The following is a 20,842-nucleotide window of genomic DNA, read 5'->3' on the forward strand; positions in this document are numbered from 1 at the left end:
CACACCATTAAGAAATCCATCTGCCACATCAATATTTTTAGTGACACGACATCTGCACATTGACCCCATGCGGGAACACTACTCTGCCTTATTTGTATTGTGGCCCTTGTTGTACTCTTGATCATGGCAGCTGAATGCTGTGTTTGCACATTTTATGAGAAATGTGTACAGTTGAACTTTGCTCCTCTCCTGTAATAGTCAATGATAGAGGAAAACATTGGACAAATTGTATAAATTATACTGCATTTTACAGATTAGATTTCTGCAGTTTTAGTAGCAATAATACTTTGTCACTTTTGAGACGTATCTTGTTGAGTTCCCCCCGATTTCAGATTTACTCGGTGCATTTGAAAACAGATACTGTATCTGTACTTTGTACTCCTTGCCTAGTCAAAATATGCTTGTGACGTTTTTCCCCAACTCAGCAAATAACAACACGATGTAATTAGTGAGAGGGTGAGTCATCTGGTTTGTAGTTCAATTTCACTGTAATTTATTCTTGGTGAACATTGAGGAGTATGAAATTCAGATCCCGAAAACCTTGCAATGAAGACAGACAAGATGAACACTGCTCACTTCACGTTGACTCTTTAAGTTCCCTATCTCACCAATAATGAAGGTCCATTTATTACTTTTACTTCGGTCCAGAACTGAATTACTACATCTACATTAACCAGGGTTTGTATTTTACTAAAGCTGATAATTCAGAAATGACAATAATAAACTATGCCTGTCCGACGTTTCACAAACTAAACAGCAGAGGGCGCGCTAACAAGTTGTACCACCTGACGAGTCAATGAACCGGAAGTTCTCAAATCCATGACTTCCACATGGAGAGGATCACTCACACTGTTCGTATTACTGTAACGTAATCAAAATTAATAACAAAACCAGCTACATTTTTGTTTTATCTAACATCGTGTCACCAAATCTGAACGGCTGTCCAAGAAAAGTCCATTATAATCGAGAACGGTTCAAGAGTGGATGGGAAAATACTTTGGTACCTGCAAGCGGAGCAGAGAGGGACCTCTCAAAAACCGGCCTACAAAGATGTGCTGCAACTTCGTCTATTATTATTCTGAACAGCAGCGCCGTTATCATCGCCCATTCATTCATCGATTGACGCCACACTGCAGGGGGTAAGATGTCGCAAAAGAGATAACATTTGAGATAATCATGCGTGGTCTGCTAGTGTTCCCTAGCATGCTCTACGTTAGCTCCACTTAGCAAGTCGCCGGGTGAACGTCAGCCGCATTTCACCGCTGAGGTGAAGTCACGCGGAGGAAAGCGCTCACTCTCCCCAAGGTATGTAATATTGACTGTATCTATTTTATTGATTACGATATCGCTATTTAAAGTGAATTTGTTGCAGTGTAATCGCAGAAAGTCCACTGTTCCCCGAGTTGGATCGCTAATTAAGGCCTACTAAATAAAACTTTATTTAAAACATATTAAAAAGTGCGTATGCTTTCATTAAAGCTATTAAAATCCATAGCACATCGAGTAAACTTCTGAATTTAAAAAGGAGTTTAAAAATGCACAGGGTTCGAGTCGTCACCCCCATCTGCCGTTAACATTCATAGGTAGCAACAAAAATATAGGCACAATTTTTTTTAGGAGCAGTTTTGTCAAATGAATGACTTGTCTTCATTTCAGGAGCAATATTAATTCAATTTTTGGGGAGCACTTTTTTTTTTTAATCCCGGAGATTCGAAGCACGGGGTTTATTTAAAAAATAATAATAATAATAATTAAAAAAAATAAAATAAAAACAAGCATTTGGAAACGAAAAAAAAAACGTTATGTTGGTTCTACACGGCACATTCAACGTAATACATAAGCAAAAAAAATTAAAAAATAAATTTATTTATTTATTCGTAATTCAGCCACACACGCGTCAATGACGTGATATAATTTTTCGTAGACGTCACCTATGTCATCGATCGAGTCTACCTCACCCGCCAGTCTCATTAATGGGGTTTTTAGTGGGAGGTGACGTAAGCCCGTTAAAAATGTCAAAAATAATGCATTTACTCCTTTCATAAACAATTGTTCACACTTTTACAGTAAGGCGAGTGATATGAGGTGTGTCAGTAAACTTCCAGGACTCGTGTTACAAGTGAGTGTTACATGTCAGTTAGGATGCTCAAGGCATTGTGAGCAGGCGAGTTGTCATGGTGAAGCAGCCGCGAGTTGTCCTGCCACAACCTCAATGAACTTGCTGCAGGATCGCATTAGCAGGTGGGCTGGTTGTTCATCGGGCCCACAACGAAGGAACACTTTTAGTTTGAAAGGTATCTTCTCTGAAACTAGTCCTGGAACATTTCTGACACACCTTGTACAACAAAAAGTAATTATTAATATTAAAATAATGAATCAAAAAGGCCTTAGTGAACAAATTGCATACTCTTTCCACAATTTATTGAGATGCTTCCATGCTATTATTGTCAGGTGCCTGACAGAAAGAGAAACCTTCTTCTGACAATTTTGGACACCATGGCACCTCATGCTGCGGTTCAAGCCATCATCGACCTCTCTGCTGGAGCTATAGGTAACCTGACCACCCAAAAATTATAAAAACAAATCACACAGTGCAGTAGAGTACATTATCCATTATTGTTCTGCGTGTTCCTGACTGTTCTGTTTTAAAGAATGTGGCCACCTACTGCTATCTCTTTCAAGTACGCCCAAATGGCATTTGGCTCACTGATTGCCCTTCTCTTGAGACAAACAAACTCAATATTGTGCCCGGACCTTTTTAGCTTCAACAAACAAGAACATTTGCAGAACGGATTACGAAGAATGTAAACAGCCAGGAGGAAATAGTCCATAAAGAAAAAGAGTGTCCCAATCTTGGTGTTATTTTACTCTTAAAAAAAAAATATCAAGTGCCTCATTGGACCATATTGTCTCCTCCCAGGTGGGGCTGCGTGTGTCTTCAGTGGACAACCTCTGGACACAGCCAAAGTCAAGATGCAGACCTTTCCCACACTCTACAGGGGCTTCATCCACTGCATCACGACCACATACAAACAAGTTGGTATCCGGGGTCTCTACCAGGGAACCACGCCGGCTCTCATGGCCAACATCGCTGAGAACTCGGTGCTGTTCATGAGCTACGGCTTCTGCCAGCAGGTCATCCGCTTCACGGCGGGACTGCACAGGGATGCCGTGTTGAGGTAGGACGATGGAAACAATAAACGCTTCTTCAGGCTGTAGTTGTGTGAGAACACATCTGTGTGCTTGCTAGTGACATGCAGAAAGCGTGCGCCGGCTCCGTGGCGTCCGTCTTCTCTTCGCTGGTCCTTTGCCCTACGGAGCTTGTCAAGTGTCGTCTGCAAGCCATGTATGAAATGGAGGCGTCGGGCAAGATTGCCAGGAGTCAAAAGTAAGTGACTTCAACAAGTCTTCCAGTTCTAACAGATTGAGAAATGCTTTTTAAATGACCATGTATAGTAAGGCTTTTTATTTTTGTTTTCTTGAATAAACAACCATAAGGCGTGTTTTTTTTTTCGTTCTTTTTTAAACAACCAAGGGGCCTATTCACTAAAGGTTTGCGTCGCCTTTGCACCACGTTTTTTTTTATTTTTTTATTTTATTTTTTTTTATAAACAACCAAGATGTTTAAAAAAAAAAATAAAGATCATGGCTTTTAAAGGCTTTAAAAAAAAAAAAAAAAGACCATTATAGTAAGGCGTTTTTTTGTTGTTTTTTTTAAATAATAATATAATAATGACCATGTATAGTAAGGCGGTTTTTTTAAAATAAAAAAATAATGACCATTGTAAGGCGGGTTTTTTTTTTTATGACTTTTTTTTTTTTCCCCAAACGACCATGTATGGTATGGCGTTTTTTTTTTTCCTCTCAAACGGTCGTTTGTATAGTATGGTGTTTTTTGTTTTTTTGTTTTTTTTTTTAAAAAAGACCATGTATAGTAAGGCGTTTTTTTTTTTTTTTACGACCATGTATAGTATGTCGTTTAAAAAAACAAACAAAAAACAAAAAAAACGACCATGTATACTAAGGCGTGTTTTGTTTCTGTTTTTTTTTTTCTCTTTTCTCAAACGACCATGTATAGTATGGCTTTTTTTTTTTTTTTTTTTTTTTTTTTCTCAAACGACCATGTATAGTATGGCGTTTTTTTTTTTGTTTTTTTTAAAGACCATGTATAGTAAGGTAAGGCGTTTATAAAAAAAAAAAAAAAAAAGACCATGTATAGTAAGGTGGTTTTTTTTTGTTTAAAAAAAAAAAAAAACGACCATGTATAGTATGGCGTTTTTTGTTTTGTTTTTTCTTTTAAACGACCATGTATAGTATGGCGCTTTTTGTTTTTTTTTCAAACGACCATGTATAGTATCTTTGTGTGTGCGTGTTTTTTAATATTTAATTTGGAATTACGCCTTAGTATACATGGTCGTTTTAAAAAAAAAAAAAAAACGCTATGTCGCCATTTGACGTAACAATCAGAATCAAATCGTGAGACAGTCAACCGTGTGCTCTCTGTGCAGCTCGGTGTGGTCCGTGGTGAAATCCATCATGAAGAACGAAGGTCCACAGGGCTTCTTCCAGGGCCTGACCACCACCATCGCCAGAGAGGTCCCCGGCTACTTCTGCTTCTTTGGCGCCTACGAGCTCTGCCGCAGTGCCTTTGCAGACTACATGAAGTGTGGAAAAGACGACATAGGCGAGCGTGCTGCCGCCGCAAAGCATTCTGGGATATCATCATCGTCTCATGCATCACGTGTTTGCGTCTTACTGCCGCGTAGGCGTGGCGCCAATCGTGTTCAGCGGTGGTTTCGGAGGGGCGTGCCTGTGGCTGGTGGTCTACCCCATGGACTGCGTCAAGTCTCGAATCCAGGTCATGTCCATGACGGGCAAGCAGGGCGGCTTTTTCAAAACCTTTATGACCATCGCACGAACCGAAGGTAGTAAATCTTTATCATTTCGTCGTAACGAGTTGAAATCATCTCGGTTCTTTTTTTGTTTTATTTCTTGCTCGCAGGTATTAGAGCGCTCTACTCTGGTCTCACCCCCACTATGGTCCGCACCTTTCCTGCTAACGGAGCACTTTTCCTGGGCTACGAGGTCAGCCGCAAGGTCATGATGAAGCAGTTTGATAGCTGAGTTGCAGATTTTTTAACAAGTTAGCAAGGAGCAGTGTTCAAGATGTATTTGGACCTCAAGGCCTCACGTGAGGAATCATGTTTTTTTTTTCCCCTTGTTCAAGTTCTTTTGAACTTGTTTATATTTTTGAAATTATGTGAATGTATTTTTAGAGCTAACAACTGTTGGAAGTTCTACTGCCAAAATTTCTGAGACAGCTATTCTATGTGGTCTTGTTCACACTACATTTTCGCCTACCTCAGTGTTGTGAAATGCACAAAAATATACAGTATTTTCAGCCTTTTGAAGGATCTAATGCATGCATGCACATGAAGAATTGGGGTGGGGGATCACTCCTTTTTAAGGCTTGAAACAGACCAAATATGTCCATTGGTCTTAATTTGATGCCACTCCATGAGATGAACTTTTAGTATTCCAAAATTCAATTAATGACTCATTATTTACAAGTAACTGACTGGTGTCTTGTTTTTTTTTGTTTTTTAAACTAAAGCACACTCAATTCTTACAACTCATTGTTTACTTTCTGATTTTGTTTCAAATTGATCACTCCAGTGAAATTCCTGCAAAGGGCCAGCCCAGCGTTTGCATTTTTAAAACTCAATTTTTTGCTGTTTTTCAATTTTTATTTTGAAAGACTATTGCACACCACATACTGGGTTGTTACACTGTTTTGCAATACACAAGCAATCTCAGTCATATCTCTGTATAGAAATGTTTTATTAAGAAAATGCCAACAATTGAACTCTAAACATATTGATATATTTAACTACCGTGATGTTCTAGTTACAATATCCATATTAAAATTTTCACTAAAGCAGCTTATTTCCTGTGTTTTATTTGAGTCTCTTGAATAAAATTTTACTGTGAAGCATGTTGCAGTTATGATAAACTGTGTGTCGTGTGTGTTTAACATTCTAATAATGAATATGCGACGTTATACTTGATTTTTGCGTTTCTAATTTAATTCATACACTATTCCCAAAAAGTTACAGATATTCAGCTTTCTGTGAAGAATACAGTGCAAACCAAATATGCCTAACTTTGTAGAAAGACACTTTGAAATGTACATAAGACAATATGCATAATCAGTTTTGTTTTTTTTCAAGAGCATGTGATGCAGCTGCTTGCCAGCAGGGGTCGCTGGCAGTTCAGACTTTTCCACAGTGCAGTTGCAAGGCAAAAGAAATTACGCAATCATTTGGACGAGCAAATCATGTCAGTTGACAGTGTTGCTTTCCGGCTTGTCTGTGTCGGGATTCAGATGACGGTTTTTTTGGCGCAGGTTCCGCACAAGCAGCCGAAGAGGCCGTTGATCATCTGGATGGCACACAGAACCGCTTCCAGGCAGCTGCAGGCCAGCAGGGTGCCAAACAGTCCAATGTTGAATTGCACAATGTTTTTGGGCTCCGTGCATGTCCCCCACCAGGTGTTGTCAGTCAGGTAACTCGGGTCACTGGGAACAAAAGAGCTTGGTTAGCATGTCTGCCTCATGTATAGTAAGGCGTTTAAAAAACAAACAAAAAAAAACGACCATGTATAGTATGCCGTTTTTTTTTTTAAATCGACCATGTATACTAAGGCATCTTTTTTTTTTTTTTTCAAACGACCATGTATAGTATGCCGTTTTTTTTTTAAATCGACCATGTATACTAAGGCGTCTTTTTTTTTTTTTTTTTTTTTAAACGACCATCTATAGTAAGGCGTTTTTTTGTTTTTTTGTTTTTTATCGACCATGTATAGTAAGGCTTTTTTTTTTTAAACGACCATGTATAGTAAGGCGTTTAAAAAAAAAAAACGACCCTGTATAGTAAGACGTTTTTTTTTTTTTTAAAAACGACCATGTATAGTATGGCGTTTTAAAAACAAAACAAAAAAACGACCATGTATAGGAAGGCGTTTTTTTTTTTTTTAAACGACCATGTATAGTAAGGCGTTTTTTTTTTTTTTAAATCGACCATGTATACTAAGGCGTTTAAAAAAAAAACAAAAAAAAACGACCATGTATAGTATGGCGTTTAAAAAACAAACAAAAAAACGACCATGTATAGTAAGGCGTTTTTTTTTTTTTTTTTAAACGACCATGTATAGTATGGCGGGTTTTTTTTTTAAATCGACCATGTATACTAAGGGGTTTAAAAACAAAACAAAAAAAAAACGACCATGTATAGTATGGCGTTTAAAAAAACAACAAAAAAAATGACCATGTATAGTAAGGCGTTTTTTGTTTTTTTGTTTTTTTTCTTCCCAAACAACCATGTATAGTAAGGCGTTTTTTTTTTTTTTAAACGACAATGTATAGTAAGGCGTTTTTTTTTAAAAACCACCATGTATAGTATGGTGTTTAAAAAAAAAAAAAAAACACACAAAAAAAACGACCATGTATAGGAAGGCGTTTTTTTTTTTTTTTTTTTTTTTTTTTAAACGACCATGTATAGTAAGGCGTTTTTAAAAAAAAAAAAAAAAACGACCATGTATAGTAAGGCGTTTTTTTTTTTTTTTTTAAACGACAATGTATAGTAAGGCGTTTTTTTTTGTTTTTTTTTAAAAACCACCATGTATAGTATGGTGTTTAAAAAAACAAAAAAAAACACACAAAAAAAACGACCATGTATAGGAAGGCGTTTTTTTTTTTTTTTTTTTTTTTTAAACGACCATGTATAGTAAGGCGTTTTTAAAAAAAAAAAAAAACGACCATGTATAGTAAGGCGTTTTTTTTTTTTTTTTTTTTCAAACCACCATGTATAGTATGGCGTTTTTTTTTTTAAATCGACCATGTATACTAAGGCGTTTTTTTTTTTAAAAAACGACCATGTATAGTATGGTGTTTAAAAAAAAAAAAACAAAAAAAAAAAAAACGACCATGTATAGGAAGGCGTTTTTTTTTGTTTTTTTTTTAAACGACCATGTATACTAAGGCGTTTTTTTTTTTTTAAAAACGACCATGTATAGTATGGCGTTTTTTTTTTTAAATCGACCATGTATACTAAGGCGTTTTTTAAAAAAAAAAACGACCATGTATAGTAAGGCGTTTTTTTTTTGTTTTTTTTTGTTTTGTTTTTAAAAACGACCATGTATAGTAAGGTGGGGTTTTTTTTTTTCAAACGACCATGTATAGTATGGCGTTTTAAAAAAAACAAAAAAAAACAAAAAACAAAAAACGACCATGTATAGTAAGGCGTTTTTTTTTTAAAAACGTCCATGTATAGTAAGGCATTTTTTTTTTTTTTAAACGACCATGTATAGTAAGGCGTTTTTTTTTTTTTTTTTTTTTTTTTTTTCAAACGACCATGTAGAGTATGCCGTTTAAAAAAAGAAACAAAAACAAAAAACGACCATGTATAGTAAGGCGTATTCTTTTTTCAAAAGATCATGTATACTAAGGCGTTTTTTTTTTTTTTTTTCAAACGACCATGTATACTAAGGCGTTTTTTGTTTTGTTTTTTTTAAATCGACCATGTATAGTATGGCGTTTTTTTTTTAAAAAACGACCATGTATAGTAAGGCGTTTTTTTTTTTTTTTCCCAAAAACGACCATGTTTTTTTTTTTTTTTTTTTAAATCGACCATGTATACTAAGGCGTCTTTTTTTTGTTTGTTTGTTGTTTTTTTTCAAACGACCATGTATAGTAAGGCATTTTTTTTTTTTAAACGAAAAAAAAAAACGACCATGTATAGTAAGGCGTTTTTTTTTTTTCAAACGACCATGTATAGTAAGGCATTTTTTTTTTTTAAACGAAAAAAAAAAAACGACCATGTATAGTAAGGCGTTTTTTTTAAAAAAACGACCATGTATGCTAAGGCGTTTTTTTGTTTTTTCAAACGACCATGTATAGTATGGCGTTAAAAAAAAAAAAAAAAAAAAAAAAAAAACGACCATGTATAGTAAGGCGTTTAAAAAAAACAAAAAAAAAACGACCATGTATAGTAAGGCGTTTTTTTTTTTTTTTAAAAACGACCATGTATACTAAGGCGTTTGTTTTTTGGTTTTTTTTGTTTTTCAAACGACCATGTATAGTATGGCGTTTTTTTTTAAAAACGACCATGTATAGTATGGCGTTAAAAAAACAAAAAAAAAACAAAAAAAACGACCATGTATAGTAAGGCGTTTAAAAAAAAACCAAAAAAAAACCGACCATGTATAGTAAGGCGTTTTTTTTAAAAAAAAAACGACCATGTATACTAAGGCGTTTGTTTTTTGTTTTTCAAACGACCATGTATAGTATGGCGTTTGTTTTTTTTAAATCGACCATGTATACTAAGGCGTCTTTTTTTGTTTTTTTGTTTTTTTGTTTTTTTCAAACGACCATGTATAGTAAGGCGTTTTTTTTTTTTTTTTAAACATCCATGTATAGTAAGGCATTTTTTTTTTTTAAAAGACCATGTATAGTATGGCGTTTAAAAAACAAACAAAAAAAAAACAAAAAACGACCATGTATAGTAAGGCGTGTTTTTTTTTTTTTTTTTTTTTAAACGACCATGTATAGTAAGGCGTTTTTTTGAAAAAAACGACCATGTATAGTATGGCGTTGAAAAAAAAAAACTAAAACAAAAAACGACCATGTATAGTAAGGCGTTTTTTTTTTTTTTTTTAAACGACCATGTATAGTATGCCGTTTTTTTTTTTAAATCGACCATGTATACTAAGGCGTTTTTTTTTTTTAAAAACGACCATGTAGAGTATGGCGTTTAAAAAAAGAAACAAAAACAAAAAACGACCATGTATAGTAAGGCGTTTTCTTTTTTCAAAAGATCATGTATACTAAGGCGTGTTTTTTTTTTGTTTTTTTTTTTTGTTTTTTGTTTTTTCAAACGACCATGTATACTAAGGCGTTTTTTTTTTGTTTTTTTTTTAAATCGACCATGTATAGTATGGCGTTTTTTTAAAAAAAACGACCATGTATAGTAAGGCGTTTTTTGTTTTTTTTTCCCCAAAACGACCATGTATAGTATGGCATTTTTTTTTTTAAATCGACCATGTATACTAAGGCGTCTTTTTTTTGTTTGTTTGTTGTTGTTTTTTCAAACGACCATGTATAGTAAGGCATTTTTTTTTTTTAAACGAAAAAAAAAAAAACGACCATTTATTTTTTTTTTTAAAAACGACCATGTATACTAAGGCGTTTTTTTGTTTTTTCAAACGACCATGTATAGTATGGCGTTTTTTTTTAAAAACGACCATGTATAGTATGGCGTTAAAAAAACAAAAAAAAAACAAAAAAAACGACCATGTATAGTAAGGCGTTTAAAAAAACCCCAAAAAAAACCGACCATGTATAGTAAGGCGTTTTTAAAAAAAAAAAAACGACCATGTATACTAAGGCGTTTGTTTTTTGTTTTTTTTTGTTTTTCAAACGACCATGTATAGTATGGCGTTTTTTTTAAAAAAACGACCATGTATAGTATGGCGTTTAAAAAAAAAAAAAAAAAAAAAAAAAAGACCATGTATAGTAAGGAGTTTTTTTTTTTTTTTTTTTTTAAACGACCATGTATAATAAGGCGTTTTTTTTTTTTTTTAAAACAACCATGTATAGTATGGCGTTGAAAAACAAACAAAAAAACAAACAAACAAAAACAAAAACGACCATGTATAGTAAGGCGTTTAAAAAAAAAACAAAAAAAAAACGACCATGTATACTAAGGCGTTTTTTGTTTTTTGTTTTTCAAACGACCATGTATAGTATGGCGTTTGTTTTTTTTAAATCGAACATGTATACTAAGGCGTCTTTTTTTTTTGTTTTTTTGTTTTTTGTTTTTTTTCAAACGACCATGTATAGTATGGCGTTTAAAAAAACAAACAAAAAAAAAAAAATCGACCATGTATACTAAGGCGTCTTTTTTTTGTTTGTTTGTTGTTGTTTTTTTCAAACGACCATGTATAGTAAGGCGTTTTATTTTTGTTTTTTTTTAAACGACCATGTATAGTAAGGCATTTTTTTTTTTTTTTAAACAAAAAAAAAAAAAACGACCATGTATAGTAAGGCGTTTTTTTTTTAAATACGACCATGTATACTAAGGCGTTTTTTTGTTTTTTTGTTTTTTCAAACGACCATGTATAGTATGGCGTTTTTTTTTTAAAAACGACCATGTATAGTATGGCGTTAAAAAAACAAAAAAAAAACAAAAAAAACGACCATGTATACGAAGGCGTTTGTTTTTTGTTTTTTTTTGTTTTTCAAACGACCATGTATAGTATGGCGTTTTTTTTTTAAAAAACGACCATGTATAGTATGGCGTTTTTTTTTTTAAAAAACGACCATGTATAGTATGGCGTTTTTTTTTTTTTTTTTTTTTTTTCAAACGACCATGTATAGTATGGCGTTTTTTTTAAAAAAAACGACTATGTATAGTAAGGCGTTTGTTTTTTAAAAACGACCATGTATACTAAGGCGTTTTTTTTTGTTTTTGTTATTTTTTTTCAAACAACCATGTATAGTATGGCGTTTTTCTAAAAAAACGACCATGTATAGTATGGCGTTTAAAAAAAAACAAAAAAAAAAAAAAAACGACCATGTATAGTAAGGCGTGTTTTTTTTTTTTTTTTAAACGACCATGTATACTAAGGCGTTTTTTTTTTGTTTTGTTTTTTAAAACCGACCATGCATAGTCAGCCGTTTTCTTTGTTTATTGTTTCTTCAAAGACCAGCTCAGTGGTCTAGTGGTAGAGTGTCCACCCTGAGACTGGGAGGTTGTGGGTTCAATCCCCCGGATGGGAACCACCAAAGACTATAAAAATAAAGGACCATGGATATAGTAAGCTGTTTTTTGTTTTTTGTTTTTTTTCAAGCGACCATGTATAGTAAGGCGTTTAAAAAAAAAAAAAAACGACCATGTATAGTAAGGCGTTTTTTTTTTTTTTTAAACGACCATGTATACTAAGGCGTTTTTTTTTTTTTTTTTTTTTAAATCGACCATGTATAGTATGGCGTTTTTTTAAAAAAAACGACCATGTATAGTAAGGCGTTTTTTGTTTTTTTTTCCCCAAAACGACCATGTATAGTATGGCATTTTTTTTTTTAAATCGACCATGTATACTAAGGCGTCTTTTTTTTGTTTGTTTGTTGTTTTTTTTTCAAACGACCATGTATAGTAAGGCGTTTTTTTTTTGTTTTTTTTAAAACGACCATGTATAGTAAGGCATTTTTTTTTTTTAAACGAAAAAAAAAAAACGACCATGTATAGTAAGGCGTTTTTTTTTAAAATACGACCATGTATACTAAGGCGTTTTTTTGTTTTTTTGTTTTTTCAAACGACCATGTATAGTATGGCGTTTTTTTTTAAAAACGACCATGTATAGTATGGCGTTAAAAAAACAAAAAACAAAACAAAAAAAACGACCATGTATAGTAAGGCGTTTGAAAAAAAACAAAAAAAAAACGACCATGTATAGTAAGGCGTTTGTTTTTTGTGTTTTTTTGTTTTTCAAACGACCATGTATAGTATGGCGTTTTTTTTTAAAAAAAACGACCATGTATAGTATGGCGTTTAAAAAAAAAAAAAAAAAAAAAAAAGACCATGTATAGTAAGGAGTTTTTTTTGTTTTTTTTTAAAACGACCATGTATAATAAGGCGTTTTTTTTTTCTTAAAACGACCATGTATAGTATGGCGTTGAAAAAAAAACAAAAAAACAAACAAACAAAAACAAAAACGACCATGTATAGTAAGGCGTTTAAAAAAAAAACAAAAAAAAAAATGACCATGTATAGTAAGGCGTTTTTTAAAAAAAAAAATGACCATGTATACTAAGGCGTTTTTTGTTTTTTGTTTTTCAAACGACCATGTATAGTATGGCGTTTGTTTTTTTTAAATCGACCATGTATACTAAGGCGTCTTTTTTTATTTATTTTATTTTTTTTTCTCAAACGACCATGTATAGTAAGGCGTTTTTTTTTTTTTTTAAACGACCATGTATAGTATGGCGTTTAAAAAAAAAACAAAAAAAAAACAAAAAACGACCATGTATAGTAAGGCGTGTTTTTTTTTTTTTTTTAAACGACCATGTATAGTAAGGCGTTTTTTTGAAAAAAACGACCATGTATAGTATGGCGTTGAAAAAAAAAACTAAAACTAAAAACGACCATGTATAGTAAGGCGTTTTTTTTGTTTTTTTTTAAACGACCATGTATAGTATGCCGTTTTTTTTTTTAAATCGACCATGTATACTAAGGCGTTTTTTTTTTTAAAAACGACCATGTAGAGTATGGCGTTTAAAAAAAGAAACAAAAACAAAAAACGACCATGTATAGTAAGGCGTTTTCTTTTTTCAAAAGATCATGTATACTAAGGCGTTTTTTTTCTTTTTTTTTTTTTTTTTTTCAAACGACCATGTATACTAAGGCGTTTTTTTTTTTTAAAAACGACCATGTATACTAAGGCGTTTTTTTTTTTTTTTTTTTTTTTTTTTAAAAACCGACCATGCATAGTCAGCCGTTTTCTTTGTTTATTGTTTCTTCAAAGACCAGCTCAGTGGTCTAGTGGTAGAGTGTCCACCCTGAGACTGGGAGGTTGTAGGTTCAATCCCCCGGATGGGAACCACCAAAGACTATAAAAATAAAGGACCATGGATATAGTAAGCTGTTTTGTTTTTTTGTTTCTTTTTCAAGCGACCATTTTAAACGAAAAAAAAAAAAACGACCATGTATAGTAAGGCGTTTTTTTTTTAAAATCGACCATGTATACTAAGGCGTTTTTTTTTTTTTTTTTTTTTTTTTCAAACGACCATGTATAGTATGCCGTTTTTAAAAAAAAAAACGACCATGTATAGTAAGGCGTTTTTTTTTTTTTTTTTAAACGACCATGTATAGTATGGCGGTTTTTTTTTTAAATCGACCATGTATACTAAGGCGTTTTTTTTTTTTTTTTTTAAACGACCATGTATAGTATGGCGTTTAAAAAAAAAAAAAAAAAAAAAAAACGACCATGTATAGTAAGGCGTTTTTTTTTTTTTTTTTTAAACGACCATGTATAGTATGGCGGTTTTTTTTTAAAATCGACCATGTATACTAAGGCGTTTTTTTTTTTTTTTTCAAACGACCATGTATAGTATGGCGTTTTTTTTTTTTAAATCGACCATGTATACTAAGGCGTTTTTTTTTTTTTTTAAACGACCATGTATAGTATGGCGTTTAAAAACAAAAAAAAACAAAAAAAAACGACCATGTATAGTAAGGCGTTTTTTTTTTTAAAAACGACCATGTATACTAAGGCGTTTATTTTTTTTGTTTATTTATTTTTTTTTTCAAACGACCATGTATACTAAGGCGTTTTTTTTTTTTTTTTTTTTTCAAACGACCATGTATAGTATGGCGTTTTGTTTTTTTTAAATCGACCATGTATACTAAGGCGTCTTTTTTTTTTTTTTTTCAAACAACCATGTATAGTAAGGCGTTTTTTTTTGTTTTTTTTTAAACGACCATGTATAGTATGGCGTTTTAAAAAAAAAGAACAAAAAAACCAACAAAAAAACGACCATGCATAGTAAGGCGTTTTTTTTTTTAAAACGACCATGTATACTAAGGCGTTTTTTTTTGTTTTTGTTATTTTTTTTCAAACAACCATGTATAGTAAGGCGTTTTTTTTTTTTTTTTTAAAAACGACCATGTATAGTATGGCGTTTTAAAAAAAAAGAACAAAAAAAACAACAAAAAAACCGACCATGTATAGTAAGGCGTTTTTTTTTTTTTTTTTTAAACGACCATGTATACTAAGGCGTTTTTTTTTTTTTTTTTTTTTTTTTCCAAACGACCATGTATAGTATGGCGGTTTTTTTTTTAAATCGACCATGTATACTAAGGCGTCTTTTTTTTTTTTTTTTTTTAAACTACCATGTATAGTAAGGCGTTTTTTTTTGTTTTTTTTTAAACGACCATGTATAGTATGGCGTTTTAAAAAAAAAGAACAAAAAAAACAACAAAAAAACGACCATGCATAGTAAGGCGTTTTTTTTTTTAAAACGACCATGTATACTAAGGCGTTTTTTTTTGTTTTTGTTATTTTTTTTCAAACAACCATGTATAGTAAGGCGTTTTTTTTTTTTTTTTTTAAAAACGACCATGTATAGTATGGCGTTTTAAAAAAAAAGAACAAAAAAAACAACAAAAAAACCGACCATGTATAGTAAGGCGTTTTTTTTTTAAAAACGACCATGTATACTAAGGCGTTTTTTTTTGTTTTTGTTTTTTTCAAACGACCATGTATAGTATGGCGTTTTTTTTTTTTAAATCGACCATGTATACTAAGGCGTCTTTTTTTTGTTTTGTTTGTTTTTTTGTTTTTTTTTCAAACGACCATGTATAGTAAGGCTTTTTTTTTTTTTTTTTTTTAAATGACCATGTATAGTAGGGCGTTTTTAAAAAAACAAAAAACAAAAAAAAACGACCATGTATAGTAAGGCGTTTTTTTTTAAAAAAACGACCATGTATACTAAGGTGTTTTTTGTTTTTTTGTTTTTTTTCTAACGACCATGTATAGTATGGCGTTTTTTTTAAAAAAAACGGCCATGTATAGTAAGGCGTTAAAAAAAAAACAAAAAAACAAAAAAAACGACCATGTATAGTAGGGCGTTTCTTTTTTTTTTTTTTAAACGACCATGTATAGTAAGGCGTTTTTTTTTGTTTTTTTTTAAACGACCATGTATAGTAAGGCGTTTTTTTTTTTTTCAAACGACCATGTATAGTAAGGCGTTTTTTTTTAAAACGACCATGTATAGTAAGGCGTTTTTTTTTTTTAAAAACGACCATGTATACTAAGGCGTTTTTTTTTTTTTTTTAAACAACCATGTATAGTAAGGCGTTTAAAAAAAAACAAAAAAAAAAACGACCATGTATAGTAGGGCGTTTTTTTTTTTTTTTTAAACGACCATGTATAGTAAGGCGTTTTTTTTTGTTTTTTTTAAAACGACCATGTATAGTAAGGCGTTTTTTTTTTTTTCAAACGACCATGTATAGTAAGGCGTTTTTTTTTGTTTTTTTTAAACGACCATGTATCGTAAGGCGTTTTTTTTTTTTAAATCGACCATGTATACTAAGGCGTCTTTTTTTTTTGTTTGTTTGTTGTTGTTTTTTCAAACGACCATGTATAGTAAGGCGTTTTTTTGTTTTTTTTTAAACGACCATGTATAGCAAGGCATTTTTTCTTTTTAAACGAAAAAAAAAAAAACGACCATGTATAGTAAGGCGTTTTTTTTTTTAAAAACGACCATGTATACTAAGGCGTTTTATTTATTTATTTTTTTTTTCAAACGACCATGTATAGTATGGCGTTTTTTTTTTTTAAATCGATCATGTATAGTATGGCGTTTTTTTTTTTTTAAAACGACCATGTATACTAAGGCGTTTTTTTTGTTTGTTTATTTTTATTTTTTTTCAAACGACCATGTATACTAAGGCGTTTTTTTGTTGTTGTTTTTTTTGTTTTTTCAAACGACCATGTATAGTATGGCGTTTTGTTTTTTTTAAATCGACCATGTATACTAAGGCGTCTTTTTTTTTTTTTTTTCAAACAACCATGTATAGTAAGGCGTTTTTTTTTGTTTTTTTTTAAACGACCATGTATAGTATGGCGTTTTAAAAAAAAAGAACAAAAAAAAAAACAAAAAAACGACCATGTATAGTAAGGCGTTTTTTTTTTTAAAACGACCATGTATACTAAGGCGTTTTTTTTTTGTTTTTGTTATTTTTTTTCAAACGACCATGTATAGTATGGCATTTAAAAAAAAAAAATAAAAAAAAACGACCATGTATAGTAAGGCGTTTTTTTTTTTTTTTTTAAACGACCATGTATACTAAGGCGTTTTTTTTTTTTTTTGTTTTTTTTTCCAAACGACCATGTATAGTATGGCGTTTTTTTTTTAAATCGACCATGTATATTAAGGCGTCTTTTTTTTGTTTGTTTGTTTTTTTTTTTTTTTTCAAACGACCATGTACAGTAAGGCGTTTTTTTTTTTTTTTTAAATGACCATGTATAGTAGGGCGTTTTTAAAAAAACAAAAAACAAAAAAAAACGACCATGTATAGTAAGGCGTTTTTTAAAAAAAAAAACGACCATGTATACTAAGGCGTTTTTTGTTTTTTTGTTTTTTTTCTAACGACCATGTATAGTAAGGCGTTAAAAAAACAAAACAAAAAAAAAAAAAAACGACCATGTATAGTAGGGCGTTTTTTTTTTTTTTTTAAACGACCATGTATAGTAAGGCGTTTTTTTTTTTTTTTTAAAACGACCATGTATAGTAAGGCGTTTTTTTTTTTTTTCAAACGACCATGTATAGTAAGGCGTTTTTTTTTTGTTTTTTTTAAACGACCATGTATAGTAAGGCGTTTTTTTTTTAAAAACGACCATGTATACTAAGGCGTTTTTTTTTGTTTTTGTTTTTTTCAAACGACCATGTATAGTAAGGCGTTTTTTTTTTAAAAAACGACCATGTATACTAAGGCGTTTTTTTTTTTTTTTTTTTAAACAACCATGTATAGTAAGGCGTTTAAAAAAAAAAAAAAAAAAAAACGACCATGTATAGTAAGGCGTTTTTTTTTTTTTTTAAACGACCATGTATAGTAAGGCGTTTTTTTTTTTTTTTTAAATCGACCATGTATACTAAGGCGTCTTTTTTTTTTTTTTTTCAAACAACCATGTATAGTAAGGCGTTTTTTATTTTTTTTAAAAACGACCATGTATAGTATGGCGTTTTAAAAAAAAAGAACAAAAAAAACAACAAAAAAACGACCATGCATAGTAAGGCGTTTTTTTTTTTTAAAACGACCATGTATACTAAGGCGTTTTTTTTTGTTTTTGTTATTTTTTTTCAAACGACCATGTATGGTATGGCATTTAAAAAAAACCAAAAAAAAAAAAAAAAAAAAAAAAAAAAACGACCATGTATAGTAAGGCGTTTTTTTTTTTTTTTTTTTTTAAACGACCATGTATAGTATGGCGTTTTTTTTTTAAATCGACCATGTATACTAAGGCGTCTTTTTTTTGTTTTGTTTGTTTTTTGTTTTTTTTTCAAACGACCATGTATAGTAAGGCGTTTTTTTTTTTTTTTTTAAATGACCATGTATAGTAAGGCGTTTTTTTTTTTTTTTTTAAACGACCATGTATAGTAAGGCATTTTTTCTTTTTAAACGAAAAAAAAAAAACGACCATGTATAGTAAGGCGTTTTTTTTTTTAAAAACGACCATGTATAGTATGGCGTTTTTTTTTTGTTTTTTTTTTTTCAAACGACCATGTATAGTATGGCGTTTTTTAAAAAAAAAACGACCATGTATAGTAAGGCGTTTAAAAAAAAAACAAAAACAAAAAAAACGACCATGTATAGTAAGGCGTTTTTTTTTTTTTTTTCAAACGACTATGTATAGTATGCCGTTTTTTTTTTTAAATCGACCATGTATACTAAGGTTTTTTTTTTTTTTTTTTAAACGACCATGTATAGTATGGCGTTTAAAAAAAACAAAAAAAAACAAAAAAACGACCATGTATAGTAAGGCATTTTTTTGTTTTTTTTCAAACGACCATGTATAGTATGGCGTTTTTTTTTTTTAAATCGACCATGTATAGTATGGCGTTTTTTTTTTTTTTTAAACGACCATGTATACTAAGGCGTTTTTTTTTTTTTGTTTATTTATTTTTTTTTTAAAACGACCATGTATACTAAGGCGTTTTTTTTTGTTTTTTTTTTTTTTTTCAAACGACCATGTACAGTAAGGCGTTTTTTTTTTTTTTTTAAATGACCATGTATAGTAGGGCGTTTTTAAAAAAACAAAAAACAAAAAAAAACGACCATGTATAGTAAGGCGTTTTTTTAAAAAAAAAACGACCATGTATACTAAGGCGTTTTTTGTTTTTTTGTTTTTTTTCTAACGACCATGTATAGTAAGGCGTTAAAAAAACAAAACAAAAAAAAAAAAAAACGACCATGTATAGTAGGGCGTTTTTTTTTTTTTTTTAAACGACCATGTATAGTAAGGCGTTTTTTTTTTTTTTTTTAAAACGACCATGTATAGTAAGGCGTTTTTTGTTTTTTTTTTTTAAACGACCATGTATAGTAAGGCGTTTTTTTTTTAAAAACGACCATGTATACTAAGGCGTTTTTTTTTGTTTTTGTTTTTTTCAAACGACCATGTATAGTAAGGCGTTTTTTTTTTAAAAAACGACCATGTATACTAAGGCGTTTTTTTTTTTTTTTTTTTAAACAACCATGTATAGTAAGGCGTTTAAAAAAAAAAAAAAAAAAAACGACCATGTATAGTAAGGCGTTTTTTTTTTTTTTTAAACGACCATGTATAGTAAGGCGTTTTTTTTTTTTTTTTTAAATCGACCATGTATACTAAGGCGTCTTTTTTTTTTTTTTTTCAAACAACCATGTATAGTAAGGCGTTTTTTATTTTTTTTAAAAACGACCATGTATAGTATGGCGTTTTAAAAAAAAAGAACAAAAAAAACAACAAAAAAACGACCATGCATAGTAAGGCGTTTTTTTTTTTAAAACGACCATGTATACTAAGGCGTTTTTTTTTGTTTTTGTTATTTTTTTTCAAACGACCATGTATGGTATGGCATTTAAAAAAAACCAAAAAAAAAAAAAAAAAAAAAAAAAAAAACGACCATGTATAGTAAGGCGTTTTTTTTTTTTTTTTTTTTTAAACGACCATGTATAGTATGGCGTTTTTTTTTTAAATCGACCATGTATACTAAGGCGTCTTTTTTTTGTTTTGTTTGTTTTTTGTTTTTTTTTTCAAACGACCATGTATAGTAAGGCGTTTTTTTTTTTTTTTTAAATGACCATGTATAGTAAGGCGTTTTTTTTTTTTTTTTTAAACGACCATGTATAGTAAGGCATTTTTTCTTTTTAAACGAAAAAAAAAAAACGACCATGTATAGTAAGGCGTTTTTTTTTTTAAAAACGACCATGTATAGTATGGCGTTTTTTTTTTTTTTTTTTTTTTTTCAAACGACCATGTATAGTATGGCGTTTTTAAAAAAAAAAACGACCATGTATAGTAAGGCGTTTAAAAAAAAAACAAAAACAAAAAAAACGACCATGTATAGTAAGGCGTTTTTTTTTTTTTTTTCAAACGACTATGTATAGTATGCCGGTTTTTTTTTTAAATCGACCATGTATACTAAGGGTTTTTTTTTTTTTTTTTAAACGACCATGTATAGTATGGCGTTTAAAAAAAACAAAAAAAAACAAAAAAACGACCATGTATAGTAAGGCATTTTTTTGTTTTTTTTCAAACGACCATGTATAGTATGGCGTTTTTTTTTTTTAAATCGACCATGTATAGTATGGCGTTTTTTTTTTTTTTAAACGACCATGTATACTAAGGCGTTTTTTTGTTGTTGTTTTTGTTGTTTTTTCAAACGACCATGTATAGTATGGCGTTTTGTTTTTTTTAAATCGACCATGTATACTAAGGCGTCTTTTTTTTTTTTTTTTCAAACAACCATGTATAGTAAGGCGTTTTTTTTGTTTTTTTTTAAACGACCATGTATAGTATGGCGTTTTAAAAAAAAAGAACAAAAAAAAAAACAAAAAAACGACCATGTATAGTAAGGCGTTTTTTTTTTTTTTTTTTAAACGACCATGTATACTAAGGCGTTTTTTTTTTTTTTGTTTTTTTTTCCAAACGACCATGTATAGTATGGCGTTTTTTTTTTAAATCGACCATGTATACTAAGGCGTCTTTTTTTTGTTTGGTTTTTTTTTTTTTTTTTTTTCAAACGACC

General features: G+C 30.6%; 2 protein-coding genes across 4 annotated transcripts in view; one reads left to right on the top strand and one right to left on the bottom strand.

The window, feature by feature from the left end:
* The first annotated feature begins 809 nt into the window (after window positions 1-809).
* Window positions 810-5,946, top strand: slc25a15b (solute carrier family 25 member 15b). 3 transcript variants are annotated; one of them, XM_077505279.1, is made up of 8 exons: window positions 810-1,305; window positions 2,452-2,551; window positions 2,921-3,036; window positions 3,133-3,179; window positions 3,251-3,388; window positions 4,509-4,684; window positions 4,767-4,925; window positions 5,003-5,946. In XM_077505279.1, the coding sequence occupies exons 2-8, from the start codon at window positions 2,497-2,499 to the stop codon at window positions 5,122-5,124; spliced, it is 813 nt and encodes a 270-aa protein (XP_077361405.1). In that variant the 5' UTR covers window positions 810-1,305; window positions 2,452-2,496; the 3' UTR covers window positions 5,125-5,946. The 3 variants fall into 3 exon arrangements, with proteins under 3 accessions (XP_077361405.1, XP_077361407.1, XP_077361404.1); XM_077505281.1 differs by having other exon boundaries at window positions 3,136-3,179; XM_077505278.1 differs by having other exon boundaries at window positions 2,921-3,179.
* The window catches only part of tm4sf21a (transmembrane 4 L six family member 21a), a 96,493-nt gene continuing 81,473 nt past the window's right edge, over window positions 5,823-20,842 (bottom strand). The window contains exon 4 of the mRNA XM_077505282.1: window positions 5,823-6,577. Coding sequence (XP_077361408.1) covers window positions 6,382-6,577 — 196 coding nt within the window. The 3' untranslated portion in view covers window positions 5,823-6,381. The remainder of the gene's footprint in view (window positions 6,578-20,842) is intronic.

The sequence above is a fragment of the Festucalex cinctus genome, chromosome 18, assembly GCF_051991245.1.
Source record: "Festucalex cinctus isolate MCC-2025b chromosome 18, RoL_Fcin_1.0, whole genome shotgun sequence".
Taxonomy (NCBI): Eukaryota; Metazoa; Chordata; class Actinopteri; order Syngnathiformes; family Syngnathidae; genus Festucalex; species Festucalex cinctus.

Coding starts and splice junctions, on each gene's coding strand:
- slc25a15b (XM_077505278.1), top strand. CDS start 2,497: ATGGCACCTCATGCTGCGGTTCAAGCCATCATCGACCTCTCTGCTGGA. Junction 2,552..2,920: donor CCTCTCTGCTGGAGCTATAG/GTAACCTGACCA, acceptor GTCTCCTCCCAG/GTGGGGCTGCGTGTGTCTTC. Junction 3,389..4,508: donor AAGATTGCCAGGAGTCAAAA/GTAAGTGACTTC, acceptor CTCTCTGTGCAG/CTCGGTGTGGTCCGTGGTGA.